Source organism: Equus quagga, chromosome 11, assembly GCF_021613505.1.
Source record: "Equus quagga isolate Etosha38 chromosome 11, UCLA_HA_Equagga_1.0, whole genome shotgun sequence".
Classification (NCBI taxonomy): Eukaryota; Metazoa; Chordata; class Mammalia; order Perissodactyla; family Equidae; genus Equus; species Equus quagga.
The window spans coordinates 32,173,719-32,194,145 of NC_060277.1; the positions used below are offsets into that span (position 1 = coordinate 32,173,719).

The following is a 20,427-nucleotide window of genomic DNA, read 5'->3' on the forward strand; positions in this document are numbered from 1 at the left end:
AGGATGGATTCATGTATACCTTGAGTCAATTTGTGTCCTATGAACAGTATGTACCTTTATATTAGTTCTAGTTCTCCACAGTAACATTATAAAATGGGGTATGGTAATCTGCAATATCATAAAAGAGTGTTTTTCATCATTGTAACTGACAAGAATCCATTTTAAATTTTCATAATATGAGCAGAGTACCTTTCTATTTTGACTTGTTAAAGAAGCAGAATTTCGTGGATAAATGTTTATAATGATACCTTTAAGTGCCCTATAAAATCAAAAATATCCTGATACTAATCTATTAATTAATTAGTGTGTTAAGTTTATTTCTTCTCATGGAGAATTCATAATGGATAAGTATTGATTTCAAGAGGTCCTTAATTTACTTTATAGAGAAATGAAAGTCCATTTTTCTTTTCCATATAATTCTTCCAAAGGCAAACTCTTTGTCTTTTTCAAAATAAAAATGTTACTTCTTACTACTTTTAGTGAGCACGTTATTTGACCATCCTTTGGGAAATGAAAGAAGGCATTAATGTGACTTTAATCTTTGCCATTTTTGTCAAATGTGTACCTTGTTCATTATCTTAAAGAGAGATACTTTAGACGACCCTTGATACCACTCTGATATCTTGAGAGAACAGAACTAAAAAGTTTGTCAACATAGAAAAATAGTGAGATTGCAGTATTTACTTATCTATTTATTGACGAGAACCTTTCTGGTTGTCTTTCTTCAAATATTCTTATATGTGATATCAAGGATCTCTAAATAAAATACATAAAAATGTTTTGTGCTTTAATTTAAAATATATGCTACCAACATCACTACTAGTCCTCTTTGACTGCAGTACTTGATTTTAATATGTATTAACATTTTATGTTAATGCTCATGTAATCACTTCTCTGCTCAGTGGCTATGCACCTATCACCCTATTTATATAATTAGTTGATTTCTGACTACCTTTTTTTTTTTGTTTTCAGTGTTTTTTGAGGAAGATTAGCCCTGAACTTAATCTGCCGCTAATCCTCCTCTTTTTTGTTGAGGAAGACTGGCTCTGAGCTAACAGCCATGTCCATCTTCCTCTACTTTATATGTGGGACGCCTGCCACAGCGTGGCTTGACAAGTGGTGCATAGGTCCACACCCAGGATCCGAACTGGCAAACCCTGGGCCACCGAAGCAGAACATGCCAAACTTAACCGCTGTGCCACTGGGCCAACCCCCTCTGACTACCTTTTAAAAAGCAGTAAATGCACCACCATACGTTTCAATTGATATTAAAAATGCCTGATGTAACCTCAATGATTCCTGATCCTATTTGGCTCAAAGTATCTATGTACGTAGGCATCCTGTTGAGCCTAAATCAACCAAGGAAAATCTTCATCTTTCACAGAAGCAAAGCGTTGTCAAAAAATAACAAAATGGGTTTTTTGGTCTTTATTAAGAGTATGTTTATGCTGGGGCTGGCCCAGTGGTGCAGTGGTTAAGTTCACATGTTCCGCTTTGGTGGCCCGGGGTTCACCGGTTCAGATCCCAGGTGCAGACATGACACCGCTTGGCATGCCATGCTGTGGTAGGCGTCCCACATATAAAAAAGAAAGTAAAGGAAGATGGGCATAGATGTTAGCTCAGGGCCAGTCTTCCTCAGCAAAAAAGAGGAGGATTGGCAGCAGTTAGCTCAGGGCTAATCTTTCTCAAAAAAAAAAAAAGAATGTGTCTATGCTTTGATTAGCATTGCAAGTTAAGACTTCCTCCCTTCTTGATTTTCAGTGCTACAGAAAATTTAGGAGATTATAATCCAAAAACATGCGGTTAGCGCTCAGTTACCTATGTAATAGAGTGGAGCAGTGGGGCAAGGATAATACTTTAAGTACATTGAGAAGAGAATTCTCTATACTTTCCATTTTGAAACTTTACTACGAAGATCTAACTCAGGATACGGAACACTGTGTCCCCTTACTGATTGTTCCTCCTTTTCACTCAAACTTCAAATGAGTAGAGTCATCTTCTATGAAATAATCCTATGAGTAAAGCTGCCTTCTGGTTTTCTAACTGATACCTTTCTGCATTATGGGAAAATACAAGGTCTGTCAAATTCAAAGGTATATTAATATAACTTTATTTCTCTAAATCATTTTGACTTTCTAATCCCCTAGACCTCTAGTCGACCTAATGAGATACAACTAAATCTAGTTTCTTTCAGGGTTTTCTCAGCGTAGGTCTTGGTTACCTAGTGGATTTAAAACTCCCACCTAAGTTTCTTCCTGGAACTATTGTAAGTCCGGTTTAGTTTACATCGGCTAGAGCAACAGCTCACTGCACCACTCTGGTTTGGTCAATTGTCTAACAGATCAAAAGTCATTTGTTATTAGTAACTATTCTAGTACTGAAGTTTGCAAATGGTTTTCCTTTTTTTACAAATTGGAATAGATTTAGTTTTCTTCTATAACATGCATATTTTCATACCACTTGTCATTCAAATTACTTTCCTGATTGGAAGAGAAAGATAAAGCATTATAGTTGGCTTATGGGGAACACCCCCCAGAAAAGCGTTTAGTATGTCCATATTATAAATGTGTTAACAGAGCTAAAAAAGATCTGTAACTAGTATATAAAAATTTTTGATAAGCTTTTTTCCCTCTAAAGAATTAAGGATTGTTATAGTCTGTTCCTAAGAGACCGCTTTTAGTGTTGCACATATTTTCCAGTTATTGTATGGCAGTACCTGTTGCATCTTTTCAGAATTACTGGATCTTCAGCCTTTACCAGTCACAGCTTTGGGATGTGAAGCATATGAAGCACTGTACAACTTCAGCCACTTTAACCCTGTGCAGACACAAATATTTCATACGCTGTATCACACAGACTGTAATGTCCTACTTGGAGCACCCACTGGATCGGGAAAGACTGTTGCAGCTGAATTAGCTATTTTCAGAGTCTTCAACAAGTACCCTACTTCAAAGGTTTGTTTCAAAGAATCACACGCTTACATTCAGTTAGGAAAGACAGTTCATAATCTCTAAACCAGCCAGTTCTAAATATACTGGCAGAGCTCAATAAATAGATTTGTCACTCACTCTCTTAGTGAATTTTCCAGGAGGGGCCAGATGAATATTGGAATAACTGGCCACAAGGTAATTTACCTTAACCTTCGGAGTCCTCTAGTTAGATTTCTAATGCACATATTGGTGCTCATATGTCCTTTCCTCATTGTAAGATAGCTACAATTCATAGGCAGTTTCATTGTAAGATACCTAATTCATAGCCATACTTATAAGATACATAATGATTCATAATCAAATCCTTAGACTATGAAGAAAAAGCTAATACTTTAACAAATACAGTTTGATTATACACAGAAAATACAGAGGCAGTTTTTATTCCATATTTCTTCAAATGTCTATGATATCATTAGTTAATATAAAGTAACCTGGGAAGCAAATAAGTATTGATTTTAAGCATTCTTGAAATGGCAAGTACTCAGGTTAGAAACATTTTTCAAGAAAGCTAATTCATATGTTGTGATTGGAATTATGTGCTAAATTCCTCATCATTTATGATTTCAGAAATGCTTTAACTTCCTTTTTCAGTGATTTCTAACTAGTGACTTTGCCCTGCTGAGCTTTAAGTTTTCCTGCTTCTCCGTCTGTTATGTGGTTATTGATCCAGTAGGAGACATGTGGATGCAACAGTAGAGCTCCACTCTAGATTTGGAACATTTTATAAAGAAAAGAATTTTTTTCAGTGAATAATCTATATGTAAGTTTGGATTATTAAAGACGAGTTGTTTAAAAAAAAAAAAGATAGAACACCTAAAATTTACAATTGGCATCTTCCAAAAATCTGCATTAAAATTTAAACAACTCGATTATTTCTCTTCAGAATTTCAAAATTAGTAACTTTTTTCTTCAAAGAGTTACAACTTAGATAACTCTTCATCATAATACCAGGAAAAACTTTTGTTTACATCAGAACTCTGATTTTCTCTGTATGTGTATTGTCTCATCATTTTTAAATTTTTTCACATTATGCCCAAAGATAATTTCATTATAATGTACCTAAAAAAAAATACTTCTGGTGCTTTTTAAAATTTGTTGTCAATATTTTTGTGATGTGTTATAATTCTGTCTTCCTTTGGATAAATGTAGTTTGAGTAAGTTAATGACGTTTTCACATTAAGTTAAAATTTTAAGTCTTTCAGTATTAAAAGATACATTTTAAAACCACACTCTCATATTTGATAAATTTTATGGAGTTTGCCTTTGTTTTAAAATGCTGTCAGTGTTTTCCTGAGAGTCTTTTTCCCCTCCCCCGCTTCTAGGCTGTATATATTGCGCCCCTGAAAGCCCTGGTACGTGAAAGAATGGATGATTGGAAAGTTAGAATAGAAGAAAAACTTGGTAAAAAGTAAGTTCATACTTTTTTCAGAAGATACGCTTTGAATAATCTAAAAGGACTAACAAAATAAAAGATTTGCATAAAACTATTCAATGCCTTTATAATTTTCAGTCATTTATTTAAAGGTATTGTATTACCTTTAAATGTTGTCAATATTCCCATTGTTTTAAGATTGAAAAATGAAATCCCTTAAATTACTTAATATGAATACTTTTAATTGGCAAGATAATTTTCTCAAAATTTTGAAATTCTAAAACAGAAGGAAAATAGGTTATATCTATTTTTCTTTCATATCATTCAGAGTAACTTCTAGAAACCACTTAGAAGGTAATTTGCATGTAAATCATTTACCAATAAACAGAAATTGAAGAACATGACTTTTAAAAAATATTTAAATATTGTACAATGTATTCATTGTAGCGTTGTGTTTAATAGCAAAATTGCAGGTGACCTGAGTGTCCAATGGAGTATTGCTAAATTAATTATGGTACATTCGCACAGTGCAAAAATACCGCATCACTCCATAACAGAATGAGATCTTTATGTGCTGAAGAAATGGTCCCCAGAGTTACTGTAAAATAATGTTTTAAATAAAGTATTCTATCTTTTGTCTTTAAAAAATGGTGATGAATATAAATATGTGGTTGCTTTGGAATGAGAACTGAGTGACTGGAAAATAGACATGTTACAGAGACTATTCACTACATAGTGTTTGAACCATATTACATGATTGCATATTACATGAACCATAATACATGAAATATATTACATATTCAAAGTAATAAAATGTTACAATAAAAAATGAATAAAAATAAAGAAAAGCTTTGGGAACACTATACTTGGAGGAAACTAATCTTGACCTTTTTTTGCTTTTTGAGTGGTGAAACAAATGTAAAAATTATTTAATGATTACCTAAAATTTTGAGTTAGCCTCCAGATTTCCTTCTTTATCATTATCTGCTCAGAATGAGGCGGCACATATTTGTCCCAGCTTTCTTATGTCCTAATATATTTGAATTTGCCTATAATATCTATAGAAAATTTTAAAGTAAGAAAAGAAATGAAGCTTACACATAATCATATTCTTAATAAGTGCCTCTTTTTGTCTTAATAAGTTAACACTTTTCCTCATTAGAAAGGTGTTTATTCCAGCATAAACAGAAGGAGATGTGAGTTCAACTCTATAAAATCATATAAACAGAGATTATGTAAACATCATCAAAGTTTGACACATTTGCATATCTGCATGAAACAGATTGTCAGTGATTTGAATTTATATGTCCTACTTTTTATTTATTAATTTCTTAATTTATCTAAGAAATTATCTTAGAATTCTTAAGCATATATTTTGGACTCAACTCAGAAAATTTCAGAAGTCAAAGGGAGATAAAACAGTTTTAAGCATTATAAAACTTTATTTTGAAAGATATGTTTTTGCCTTTACAAGGTCATGTCTTACCTGAAAAGTTAAAGAGATCATTTTTATTCCTCTCCAGAGTTATTGAACTTACAGGAGATGTGACTCCAGATATGAAATCCATTGCCAAGGCTGACCTTATCGTCACCACACCAGAAAAGTGGGATGGAGTCAGCAGAAGCTGGCAGAATAGGAACTATGTAAAGCAAGTCACTATTCTCATCATAGATGAGATCCATCTGCTTGGTGGGTACCACTGTGTCTGAAGCAAGTTTACAAACTTCAACTCTCCTACCTGCAACACGCAGCATCAGGGCTTGTTAAATGATTAACATGCATTATTCCTATTTCCTAGGGGAGGAAAGAGGCCCTGTTCTAGAAGTCATTGTATCTCGAACAAATTTCATCTCATCACACACAGAAAAGCCTGTTAGAATAGTTGGACTATCTACTGCATTAGCTAATGCCAGAGACCTTGCTGACTGGCTCAATATTCATCAGGTATGTAGAAGATCAATAAATCAGGCGTTTTAATACTGATGGCTTAGGTGTCCACATTAAGGAGGCACTATAACATTATAAACTTAAGTATAAAACTGAAAATGATTTCTCTCTCATTTTTACTCTAGATGGGCTTGTTCAACTTCCGACCATCAGTACGCCCAGTTCCACTGGAAGTTCACATTCAAGGCTTCCCAGGTCAACATTACTGTCCTCGTATGGCTAGTATGAATAAGCCTACATTTCAGGGTAAGTTTTAGATTTTTGGAATGAAATAGCAACCATTTTTTATGGTAGCCTTTGATTACATTCTAAATAATTTGGGTTTCTTTGAAAGGGTGATACTGCTCCAACTTCTACATATATCTAAAACTATTTACCTTAATTGTTAAGGAATATAAATATGTGTTGTATTAACTATTGAAAATGAGATTTCATAAATGATAATATCTTTGTAGTAGAATAAATGTATGTGATTTTAAAAAGTAATCAATTCATTCCTAAGGTGTTTTCTTATGGTAGTTAGTAGCTTGAACAAATGATAAGTAGAAGCTGCAAGTAAAAGAAAAGTCACACAATCTTAATTTTTGCCAGAAACAGTAAAACTTACGAATTTCAGTAGTTTCTTACAATGATTCTGTTTTTGTGTTTTGTTTTGCCCTAACAAGTTAGACAAGCAGGAAAGATTTAAGAATAACACTCCTATTTTATTGGAACATGTTTTGTTTAGGCTGCATAAGGAATATTTATTATATCAATTAAAAATAACCTTCAAAATAAATTCTCTAATGTGAGCTGCTGTTGATTGTGAGGTGACAGTTGTGAGGTGACTTTTTAGCTGCTGTAATTAGCCTTATGACAGAATCAAAGTATTGATTGTGAACTGGAGACCAGTCTTGGCAGTTCAGATTATTTATACCTCCACAGAAGCATTGTACAAAATCACTAATGAACAATAAATCTGCCGTGAGCTGTTCAGGCACACCTGTTCTTGCAGCAGCAAAAATCCATTAAATGTTGAAGTTTAAAAAAAGAGACAGATTCATTCATGATTATGTGTACAAATGATGCCAATATTGTACTAATACGTGTATTTTGAACAGTGTATCTCTAATATGATTTATCAAAGCATTGCCATTTACATTCTATAGTATTCTGATAAACAGTAAGTGAGAAATAAGATAAATGAGCTTATTTTTCATAGTATGTATTGTTGAGATTGCTTATATCTGTTTAAGGAATGGCAGATTGCATACCAATGATTGGAATGAAGCATTTTGTTTTATGTAAATCAATAGTAAATAACTGAAATACTTAGACTTCTCTAGATATGGTATTAGTATGGCGGTTATCCTTATAAACTGTTTACTGTACCTGGAGTGGATCACTATATTTCTTTGAGTTTAGAAATATGATTTTATGATAGCTTTATTTCTCACTCCTAGGGTGTAAATATAGTTAATGTCATGTAAACATTTCCATTCTAAACCTTGTTTCTTAGCCCATAAAAAGAAATTCTGCAGCTCACATTTTAAACAAGAAATTACAAGGAGATTGAACTTTTTATATATAAATTTTAAATATCTCTGACTGTTTTAAGGGACGTTTGTACAAATAATATAATTCTCCTTCTGCCATCTTATCAACATTTTGGAACCTATGTATAGCAAAGAAACCTTAATTCTAGTTAGGTCAAATGATTTATGTGTCTCCTTAAATAATTTTTTTTTCAGTCTTATTACCCAGCTTTCAAACTGCCCGTCTTATCTTCTGTGTGTCTACTGCCCATGTGCCATCACTCAGATGTAGGTTCAGGCATGGTACTCCCTTCCTTTCTCTTCTACATTTTTTTTATCTTCCCACTTGAAACCTTACACATATATTTTTAGAAAAACAAAGGGAAAACATTCTTCTGACTTCTCTGACTAGTTTATTGCTACAGACTCTTAATTTTTCCATCTGCTGGTAACAGGGCAAAAATAAAAGGAATTTTTTGTGACTTTTCTTAGTTTTCATCACCCTGCAGGACTTGACTCTCTCTCCAGATCCCAGGAGCAATTAACCCTGTGATATCACTGGTTAGGCAACCAGAAACACAACTCAGAAATAGAACACTCCACCTACGATTAGCCTCCGTATATAGCTATTAATGGAGAGTCTCAGCTTTTAAGTGTCTCCTTCCTTGGCAGCTCAGAACAGAACTGGGAGTCAACATAGTTGAATCTCCCCTGTCCGTGGCAATATGCTCCTTTAGGTAGGACCAGCAACCTGTCCTGTCCTGTCGTTTCTCCAGTACGCTGTCAGATCTGTGTAGTACTTGGAATAATGCTAAGTTTCATGACCAGAGTAAGAAGTCACTTAAATCATTTACAGTGTTAGCTTTCATGTACCTATTTGATATCCTAATGAAATTCAGGTTCTAGTGTCAGTGGCTTACCATTTTATTTTCCACAACTTTTCAACAGCAATTAGAAGCCACTCTCCAGCCAAACCTGTGTTGATATTCGTCTCATCAAGACGTCAGACTCGCCTGACTGCTTTGGAATTGATAGCATTTCTGGCTACTGAAGAAGATCCAAAGCAGTGGTTGAATATGGATGAGAGGGAGGTAAGCAGTATATTGTATTTCTACTCCTCACACGTGTCAAATTAGTTTGTATTGTAGTATAATGAAAAGTGCATATTTAATCATGTTTAGTTTTAATCTGTACTAAAAGTTTAGTATAACCTTATAGAAATGTGGGGGAAAAAACAGAGGAAAGAGGAAATGTATAATATTGCCATCTTAACCCTATTAATATTTTGAGAATTTTCTTCCAGTAATTTCCCACTAAATGTTTATTTTTTATATCCATATTTATTCCCATATTTTTTCCCTTTAACATTATCACCTGTGTATATTTTAATATTCATGTTAAGTTTTCATAATATTTGAGGATTCACTGCCCTCATGGAACTTATAAGCAAGTTTCAAAAGTAACTCTTTACAAAATATATAATGACATGACCATTTTCGAAATTTAGAAAACAGTAAGTATGTAAAAATGAAAAATCTGTTCTTATCCTTTAAGCAATGACCATCATTAAAATTTAAGCAATTATAAGTTTTTATGTCTGCATAATTCTGTTATGTGGCTATTCCATTGTATTTTTCTCCTGCAGTTAAATAATCATGTATCTTTATTATTATGACTTTTTCTTTATTTAGAATTATTTCCTCAGTACAGAGTTCCAAACTTAAAATTAATGAGTCTAATAATGTGGACATTTTTATAGCTTTTCATATTCACTGCTAATTACTTTCCAAAAGGGCTGTACCAGTTGATGTTATCACCATTGTGTATGAAGTACCAGCAGTATATGAGAGTAACAATTTTACTGCATCCTCCTTTGTTGTTATTTATTGATATGTTATAGAGAAAATGTTCCTTATTGTTGTTTTAATGTTTTAATGTATGCCTTGATTTTTGTGTGGTTGAACACTTTTTTTCATATATTTGTTTATTGTCTTCTTTTTTTCTTTTTTTTGTCCTTTCATTTCCTTTAGGCTTCATTCTGTTGCAATATTTTTCTTATAGATTTGTGTGAGAGCCTTACCAAAATTTTTTTAAAAACACACACACACCTAAAACTTTATATGATATCACTTTTTCCCATATATATGTATTACTATGTATATATGCAAATTAATCTTTTCATCTGCTTTATTAATTTTGCTAGTTCATTGGATGTCTTTATCCTGGTAGCTTTTTACAAATAGAAGTTTTTGCACTTTGTATGATACAATTGTTAATAGGTTCTTTATGATGCCTTCTACTGCTTCTAAATGTAGACATTACTCCTCCCTTCCGTAGATTTATATATAATGATTTTTTCTTGTGCTTTTCCAGTTTTTAAAAAGCATTTTTCTAGTTGGAGTTAGGATGAAAAAAATAGATGAAATCAGTAATAAAATTGTTGCATTGTCTCCCTTGCCCACCATGTCTCTCTTTGCTCATCTCATGCAGCCTGTAGAAGAGCAATAGAAACACTGTTCCTAACCCACTAGTATCCAGTCTCAGCAGTTTGCATATTTCTCTCTGTCCACTTCTCATGATTCATTTAGGGTTAGTAGACCTGTTAGATGGTACTGTCTATATTACAGTAATATGTAGTAGTTAACTACTATTTTAAAACATTCTTGCATAAGACCACAGATGGCCTTATTCACTAATAAGTAGCAGACTCCCAAATTAGAGTCTGCTAAAATAAAATAATAAAAGGTATCACATAACTCCCTCAAGTATAATGAAAGCTATCATTTTATCTTCCAGATTTCATCATTATTTCCTTAATGTTGCTTCTATGTGTATACCGAATATTTATTCAAGATAATAATTTTAGATCAAAATGATTTTGCCAAAAGGTTTTTTACCCTGTGTTATTTAATTAGCATGCCCAAATAATCACCTTGTTGTGTCTAAACAGTATCTTGACTTAGGAAGCAAATGCTGAAAAATAGATCTTTGGAATATTGACAGTTTAGTTTATGTGCAGTATCTATCTAGGCTTAAGTTTTTTTCTCTTGTGTCTTATCCCTAAAAGTGTTCCAAATGGAGACCTTTCTTTGAAGTCGAGGTACAAAGTACATACCTATTGAACACGTTTTAGGATGTTTGCTCAGAGTGTATATATATATAAAACCTGTGCATTTAGCACATATGTGACTCACATTAACCTCAAATGTGAACCTCATGTGCTCTTCCCAGTTATAGTACAATTCTATTTTTTCTTTTTAATTTTAATATATGAGAGCCAAGAAACTGTGGACAGCTCAGCCATTGTATAGAATTACTTCTCTGTTTTGTTATTTATCAGCACAAAAATTTATCACCAAGGCTGATTAGAAGTCATAGAATTGCTTGCATGGTTTCTGCTGTTTTGTAGATTTTCACTGCTAAAATAGGACAACTAGAAATTATGTCATTTCCAGACATTTTGTTTCACCAAGCCCATCTCAAGAATAAGACAGCCCAGGCTTTGTTTTATTCCTGCCTCTAGAAGCAGGCACCTTTAAAATCAAAATTTCAGAGAGTTTGCAACGATTTCCCTGCAAATTCAATCTGATTACATGAAAACCTGCTATAAAGCAATTGTTTTAGTTATTGAATCCCCTAAATAATTAAATTAAAATAGGAAGATTTTGTTGATACTTTAATCTCTGTATGGGTTACTTTCCATGATATCCTGGGCTAGAGGCTTAGTAACTATTCCTGTTGTTGCTCCTTGTATAGGGTCAGATGGGTGTTCTGTAGTAGGACTAGTGTTGGCAACTTGAACGTTCAAAGGAGGCTGAGCAAGCACAGCAGCAATTATCCTCGCAGTTGTGGAGCAGGGTGCCTGTGGATTAGGTCAGTGTCAAAATCGTTGTGCAATTGAATGGCCTTAAGTCAGAGAGTCCCTAGATGTGGAGGTGGAAGGTGGGGAAGAGGGAGGAAAGGAAGCTGGGGCAAATAGGAAGAGGATGGAGACAGAGAATATAACTAGGGAGAATATATATATGTGCCCTATTTTATTTCCTAGCAAAGGCAAAAAGAGTTATCCATCTATCTTCTTAACCCAGTGAAGTCTCAAAGTATTAGGGAGCAGAAAGACCTCTGCAAGTGTATCATTGATGTGAAATTATCCTGCAGCATGAGGAAACACCAAAAGTAATACTCTTCCATATTTGTCATTATGGAGCCTTCTTGCAGTGATTTCAAAAGTTTGTGGGCATATGCTGTAATAGCACTTGGATTCTCAGTTTGACAGCCACCACTTCCACCATTAACCTCAAACATTATTGTGTTTTCACATCACTCTCTCAAGCTTCGAGTCCAAGACAGAAACACCTGAATGCCTGAGCGTCAGTCTCTAACATGCAGCAGAAAGAGGGAATATCTTCCCCTTTTTGGCCTCTATTGTAGGAGGAGATGTTCAAATACTGGCTGTCTATAAACAGCAAAGGTCTGCTACAGTCCTTTAGCTTCCCAAACTCATTCCTACACCATTCTCTCCATACCTGCACTTAAAAAAAAGCTTTTCTCCTAACAATGCAGTTCCCCCTCATATAACCAAAGTCCACTCATCCCTTCTCAAGGAAGACAACTGAAAATTTCTTCATTGACTCCATTAGTCCTAGATCTCTTAGTTATATCCAGTCTCCCTCTGGTTCTTTTGAAATCCCATCTCAATATTCTCTAGCCAGTGGACTAAATTATAAAGTTACCCACAACCAACACATGCTATATTGAGCAGTGGAGGATAAGGAGAGGAAATGAAATTAGTAAAAATATGTAAAATATGTTAGTGCATATATTAGATAGCAAGGAAGCAAGGGTAGCGGCTACAGTATTTGTTTCTGCAACTGATCAGGGGGCCAAACCTATTTGTGATTTAGTTTCTCTACCATACATCACCTATAAGGTTCTTCTTCAACCAGCCCCTAAGCTCATTAAGATTCTTTATCCAATGGAGTAACCAAAACCCATGTTCCTGGGACATTGGAAATTGGACTTTTATATATGCTTAATATATAGGTTTTAAAATATCTTTGATTAATTTTTCAGATGGATACAGTAGTGTCAGAGGATTTCTCTGGGGTCCATCCAAATTTTTCCCTCCTTTTATTGCGTAGCAGTAGTCGACTGTCTTCATCAGGATCAGTCACCCAGGCTACATCATGACCACATTTTACATGTTCACCCATTAGCATGAAAGCCACAAGTGGCCATGTGGCTGTTTCAGCTTCCAAGTAAATTGTCACATTCCTTGGATATTAAGACTCCAAACTAGCAGAGCTAGAGTTATAAGGAAGGGAAACAAAAATTATCCAAGTGGTTTATTAGCTATGATTGCAAAAGAAATCCTCTGACATGGACTGCTGGGTTCCTAAAATTGTATATTCATTCTGGCAGTGAGAGAAATATTATCACTTAATGATTACTAGTTCAGAGCATACACCTCATCCTACAAGATAGCACCCCAACCTTGCCAAAGGAATGTCTCTCAGCTGCCACTCTGAGTCATTAATCTACAAAGCCAGCTCTTTCTGGATAATGAGAGATATATAATAAGACCAGTGCCTCCCACAGGATCCGTTGTCTTAATCTTTCTCTATAAAGTGAGTTCCTCAGTCAGAAACATTATTGTATGGGATAGCATGATGATGTATAAGGCATATAAGGTAATCCTGTTATTGAGGCTACTGGCAGAACCTGTTAGTCAGGAAAAGAGAATCAAAATCCAAAGTAAGTGTCTATTCTAGACATCGTCTCAAATACATGTCTCCTCCATGAGGGAAAGGGTCCAATATACTCTCCTTAGCACCAGATACTGCCATCTGGTCCTCTGGCTAAGCTACTTCATAATGGGCCCAGGGTTGTTTGCACTAGTAGCATATTAGTCACCAAGCAGTGGCAATGGCTGGGTCTGCCTGAGGAAGGGAAAGTCTGTGTTTAGTCCATGCAGTTTTCATCTCTTCCACCGTGGCACCACTTGGTACATGAACCCGTTGCACAAAATACTGGAGTTTGGAAAGGAGAGTGCCAGGTATACTCAGAGGTGGTCATTTTGCCCACTTGACAATTAACAGCATTTTCCACACTGCTGTGAGCTTTTTGGTAAACATCTTCATAGGATATAGGTAGTTTTTTATTCTAGGACCATTCTAAAAGTTCATCCATATAAAACATTTGCCTTTCTTGCTCCCCTTCCTCCAACAGCATTCTTAGCAAGCTCCTAACCATTTGGCTGAGCCAGTAACTGCAGAGCAAATTGTGGGTTGTCAACTCATATCATCTCTACTTTGTAGTAAAGTAGCAGTGAAATGCTTGACATACCACTTTTACTCTTTTCCTTAGAGTCATTCCTGAAAGGGGCCAAAACACCACATCCAGTGTTCCTTATTTGATATCGCCATCTTGTTCAAAGCCATTTGGAATCTGGAATTTTTTTCCCTTAGTCAACTTGACATAAGAAATATTTCATAAGGCTTAGGTAGGTTAAAATAGGGATAGTATGGCAGGAATAGGCACACACATGAAGCATTCATGAATTACCTTTCATGATATTCTTCTATCAGGTCCTTTCATTTCTACTAATGATGAACTCTGCTAGGCACACCCAAACGTATAGCTAGAGAGATCAGATAACATCCAGTTCATGATCAGCAGCTACAGTTGCAAACTTACCTGGTATCACATAGTCAAGCATTCAGGCTTCTTCCCCTCCCTGCCTCAAAAATAACATTAAAAATGATAATCCTCTAACTTAAATCAATAGGCACCTCTTACCAGAATTTTAAAGTATTCATTTAACATATATTTATTGAATGTCTGCTTACTGAGCACTGTGTTAGCCAACTGATCCAATTCTCAAGGAGCTTAAGTGAAGAAGACAGAAATTTTTAAAAATATATATGATTAAACAAATAAATTAATAAATAAATTAATATCAAATTATGAAAATTTCTGTGAGAGAAATGAAATGAAATAAGAGGATGGGAGGCTTCTTCAAATAGACTGGTCAGGGAGGACTTCTCTAAGGAGACGCCATTTAAGCTAAGAACCAAAGCAGAAAAATGAGCTAGCGACACCAAGAGAGAAGAAAACAGCATTTCAGGTGCCATGGGAACAGCATGTTAAAGGAACTGAGAGATCGGTTCAGCTAGAGCGGAATAAGCTGGGAGGAGAGTAGCACAAAGTGAAGTTTGAGGGATAGGCAGAAGCCAGCTCGTGCAGGGTCTTGGACCCGTAGTAAAGGGGTTTGGATTTTTATTCTAAGTACTATGGGAAGATGGCCATTTATTTATTCATTTATTAAGCAGACATTTCTTGAGCTCCTTCTGTGTGTTAGGTAAAATGTCTACCCTTATGGAATTAACGTTCTTGTAGGAATCAGAGATAGTACGCATGTATGTCAAATTGTGATAATTCCTATGGAAAAAAAAAAATAAGCAGAGTGAAGGAAATAGGGAGTGCTGAGGGTGGTAATGGAGTGTTGTACATTGTTACAGGTAGAGAAGGCCTGTCTGATGAGGGTACCTTTGAACAGAGAACTTGAAGGAAGCAAACCAAGCAGATATCTAAGGGAAGGGGTTCCAGGGCATTGAAAGGTTTTAGGCTAAACAAATTACATACTCCAATTTACATTTTAAGGTAACTTTTGCTGCTTAGTGACAAATATATTGAAGTGGAAATAAGCATGGAATAAGTGATGGTGGTGACCTAGGGTGGTGACAATAGGAATGAAAAGATATGTTTTGGACTGGATTCCATAGGACTTTCTGATAGATGAGAAATGGAGGTTGAGAAAAAGAAAAGAATCGAGAATGACTCCCCAGTTATTAACTCTAAACTTCTCGGTAAATAGTGGTATCATTTGTTGAAATGAGGAGAGCTGAGAGTGTAGCATAGAAAGGAAGGAGGAGACAGATTTGAGCTAAAACACAAAAAAGTTACGTTTTGGACATGTTAATTTGTATGTCCAACACTTTCAAGTGGAGATTACAAGGCAATTAGATGTAGGAAGTCTGTAAAACCCACAGAGGATTATGAGATGAACATGTGAATTGGGAGCATCAGTATAGAAGCAGCCTATAAACCCAGATGAGCACAAGAAACCTTCAGGCAGAGAGTGAGAACCAGAGAGCAGGCCTTAGGGGACTCTCTCATTGTAAGCTTAGGTAGAAAATGAGGAGCTGGCAAAGGGCGCTGATCACTGAAAAGTGGTGCCAGTGAGGAAAGACAGTGTCCTGAAATACTATGGAAGCGAGTTTCATGAAAGAAGGAGTCCTTGACTACATCAAATGTTAGTGGGAGTTGAGTGAGATGAGAGCAGAGAAACACCCATGGGATTTAGCACTTGGACGTCCTGGACGAACTTGGAAAGCATAGTCGGTGACATGTTGTGAACAGAAGCCAGTTTGGAATGAGTTGAGGAGTAAATGGGTGGAGTGGAAGGAAATGGAAGCAAATAGGATATACAACTGCTTCTAGAAGCTTTGCTGTGTAATTTAATTAGTGTTATAATTTAGCACCTAACGAGTATGGCCTCTGCCCGATAGTTTACAGTCTAGTCCCACATGCAAGTGTGGACGGCGCTAAGATCAAGGATCTGGATAGTTGCCAACCTGCACTAAAAGATAAAAGAGCAGAGGGAACATGCTTTCTTGTAAGTGAGTTTACTGGTTGAAAGCTCAGAATACTGCCCTTATTTCATCACTCTCACATTGAATGAGTTGCTATATCTGGGGTGGGAAAGCAGAACTGTGGCTGAAGATTAGACTTTATTCTTCAGTCCTGCTTACACTTTCCTCTTCATCTCCTCTATGTTTCTTGCCAGTTAGCCACAGGGAAAACCCCTTTTTGCCTCCACACTGCTAAGTAAGGTCCAGGTAGCTAAAAGAAGAGCACACCAAAGAGAAATAGCTACAGTCACGCGTCGCTTAACGACAGGGATGCATTCTGAAAAATGCATCGTTAGGCAAGTTTGTCATTGTGCAAACATCATAGAGTATACTTACATGAACCCAGAAGGTATAGCCTACTACACACCTAGGCTATATGGTACTAATCTTGTGGGACCACCGTCGTATATGCAGTCGATCGTTGACCAAAGTATTGTTGTGTGGCGCATGACTGTATTCTTTTTTGTCCTTCCAACTGGCAATGAATTAGACAGAATTATGCAAGGCTCTGTGCTCTAAAGTCTTCAGTACCACTAGAAGGTAAATGGGGGGAAAAGAATCTGAAGCTGGAACGGGAATAATTTTCTGACTGGAGCAAGATATGGAAAAAATCCAGATGGAGGTAACATGAAAATCAGAGGAGTATGGAAGATAAGACTTCCTTGGAACAAGAGTATAGTTAAACCTTGTTGAGATTCAGATTAATTGGCTAGAAGGTTTACCTAAATTACGCAGAACATTATTAAAGAAATGCACTAATTATAATTTTACGCACTGCTTCAAAGTGAATTCATCAGAAACTGTGTAGCATAGGTGCATAAGAGAAGCACTTTCATGAAAAATAAGGTTGGTGTTATTTTCACATGCTTAATACTGAACCATGTTTTAGATGGTTGAAAACCTTATCATTTGAAGCTAAACTTAACTCATTCAACCTCATTACAAGTAAAGCCTTAATAGACTTACGAAATGAACTATAGACTAGCTTTACTCAAAATCATCACAAGTTCAGATTTGGTGGAGTTTCTACTAGTGACATTTCACTATAGTTTTCTTTGAGTCATTTGTGTTTTCATTCAACCTATATCTATTGACTTCTTCCTATAGGTAAGAAGTTAGCACCAGGCTTTGAAGGTGGACTTTGAGATTGGTGAAAATCAGAAATTAATTTGAGTTAAGGCAGAGTAACCACATCATTTTCAACTAGAAGGATCTGGGGATTTTTGTCAAACTAAAATAGATTTAGCCCGTAATACAAAAGTCTCACCCCAAGTGCTTTCTATTTTGAACAGGTCTGAGACCTCTTAATGACTGAGCAGTAAAGAAACTATGAAGCTGAGAATAGTGAGCATTAAAACAGGCATTATCTCTGTATTTGCTGAGCATTGGACATTAACTCAGTTGGACCTCATGGAATATTTGTGTAGTTAAGAGCAGCTACAAAATAGGAGGCTGTTTTATTTTGCCTTAGTTGACATCATGCATGTCCTATTGAAGAGGGGGCAAAGCTCTTATTATGCTTAATAATAATTGATATTTTTATAGAGAGCTTTATAGTTCACTGAAGGGTTATCTCATTTAATCATGAGTTCTGGGAGGATTGTTCTTGTTTTCCCAGTTTTACAGATACAAAAACTGAAACTCAGAAGAATTAAGTGATTTCCCCAATAGCACAAGCAAGTGAGTGGAGCTTGGGAACTCAAAACCAGGATGGCTGGCTCAGAACTTCTGTTCCTTTATTCTGCCACGCCGTCAGTGGAATCATTGACATCACACTGATAGAGAAGATGGAAAAGTCAAAGTGGAGGGATGTCTGATTTGACAGGGACAGAAATACAGCAAAGATAGAGAAAAGTCAGTAAACTATCAAACACGAGCAACCAGCAAGAGCTGTGCCATTTTCAATCATGACAGCTATTTTAATTTAGAAAAGAAGATAATTTTAGATATTCATCATTTTTAGGCATAGGAGTAGAAATACTCAAATAATAAAGAATAAATAGATTTGCAAATCGTCTGCATAGTTTCCCAGCTGTGTGAGTTTAGTACATTACTTATTATTTCTCAGTTTACCCTTTTTTTGCACACAGTTTAAAACAATGAGACCCAGCATTAAGCCAAGTGAATAGTGTCATTACTTTAAGTAGTTATTTGAAGTAACCCTCTCATTCATGTGGTGATGAGAGGGTGGCATTGTGGTGGAGCGCATGGCTGGATCCAGGCTTCCTGGGTCCGTACTGCCTGCCCATCACAAGCTGTGTGACCCTGGAGGAGTGTTTGACCTCTGAGCCTCATTCCTTCAGCTGTGAACAGATAATAATAATCCTATCTTCACAGGATTGTTTTGAGGATTAAATGCGTTAATGCATTTAACATACCTAGAACAGGGCTGCAACACACGTAATGTTCGGTCAATGTTAACTGTTATTACTATTGTAGTAGAGCAACATTGAATAATACTTTATAAACAGATAGGTTCTTTTTGCTGAAAGCTGGAAGTGATGAAATTGATCTTATTTTTGTAATCTTTACCTTGTGATCCCTCACAAATTTAATTTGTATTAATATGTATCTGTTCATTTAAAATTATGCTACTTTAGAAAATTAATTTTATAATGTCCCTTTCATCAGCTTTCTCTGAATTTTAAAAGTTTTTCAGTATATGGAAATGCTCTTCAAGCGTGTGTTGGAACCTGAACTCTCCAAAAATGGAAATAAGCATAAAATGTATATTCAAAAATAAATAGGAAGCATTTATACTGGGATTTCCTATCAACATAGTGCATTAAATTAAAAACATTAATAAGGAAAAATCTTTAATATCTCACCCTACCAGCATAGTTTTGATACTGCTATCATTAAGAATCAGGTCCAGCTAAAAAGCAAACTTTGAAAATAGTATTGTGTTTATTTAGCAAACATAGCAAAGATTTACATGTTATGGCTTAGATTTCATTTATATATTTAATTCACATAAATTGTATATTTAAGCACATATAAATATATTTATTATATTAACAGTATGGTGAAATATTTTGAAGTGGTGTTCTTTGGGACATTAGAGGGGGCAGTAAGAGATTGTTTTGAGGAATACTGGTAAAGTTTGGAGACTTACTATCTTTAATTAATTTATTTTATTTTTTTCTTTCTTTCCTATTAGTAGATGAATGGAATGTTCTAAAGTGTTTCTTTCATTTTAGTTTTTTGCCCTTCAGTCTATGGGGTTTCCATACAGAAGTGTATTTTAAGAAATGAACACTTAGTAATTATGAGGAAATGTTTTAACTTTATTTAACATCTGTACCAGATGTGATAGATTTAATTATTTTTGTAAAAAAAAAAAAGTCTTTGTAACTTTCATTATTCTTGTGTATGGTGCATCTTTTATGGAGCATTTTAGACAATTGATAAGCATTATTCGGTGGCATATGGTCTGAGTCTGACGTGCTTTGAAAAGAGTACAGAGTTCTGATAATGAGGATTCTGTGAAAATGGGAAAACCAGCACAACAGATATGCTTTGAGAAAGTATGGGTTTTTAGCATCTTGAAACAATATATCACACTCAAAGGGACAGAATTGGGCTGCACAATCTGTTAGCTCATTCTTGTCCAATCTGGTCTCCTCCTTTCTTTTGGAGCCAGCATTGTCATCAACTCACTGAATTATATTCTGACTGGAATGTATTTCAGGCACAGAGTAATGTATCTACTTAAATGGAATCCTATCTTTCTACAAAAGCTTTTTGAGTATAATAAATTTAAAATATAAAAAAAATTCTATTAAGTTAAGTAATTGGTTCAACGGTTTACATATGTGCCTCTCCCCCCACCACCCTGAAAAACACCACTACTTAGAAGAACATAGGTCTGTTTTTCTTTTATTTACAATATTGAATTACTTTTTTGGTTAAA

General features: G+C 35.2%; 1 protein-coding gene across 2 annotated transcripts in view; it reads left to right on the forward strand.

Moving 5' to 3' along the window:
* The window catches only part of ASCC3 (activating signal cointegrator 1 complex subunit 3), a 323,391-nt gene that overhangs the window by 216,004 nt on the left and 86,960 nt on the right, over positions 1-20,427 (forward strand). For both annotated transcript variants that reach the window (XM_046674951.1, XM_046674950.1), the window contains exons 25-30: positions 2,734-2,954; positions 4,313-4,398; positions 5,886-6,052; positions 6,162-6,307; positions 6,436-6,556; positions 8,773-8,915. In XM_046674951.1, coding sequence (XP_046530907.1) covers positions 2,734-2,954; positions 4,313-4,398; positions 5,886-6,052; positions 6,162-6,307; positions 6,436-6,556; positions 8,773-8,915 — 884 coding nt within the window. The remainder of the gene's footprint in view (positions 1-2,733; positions 2,955-4,312; positions 4,399-5,885; positions 6,053-6,161; positions 6,308-6,435; positions 6,557-8,772; positions 8,916-20,427) is intronic.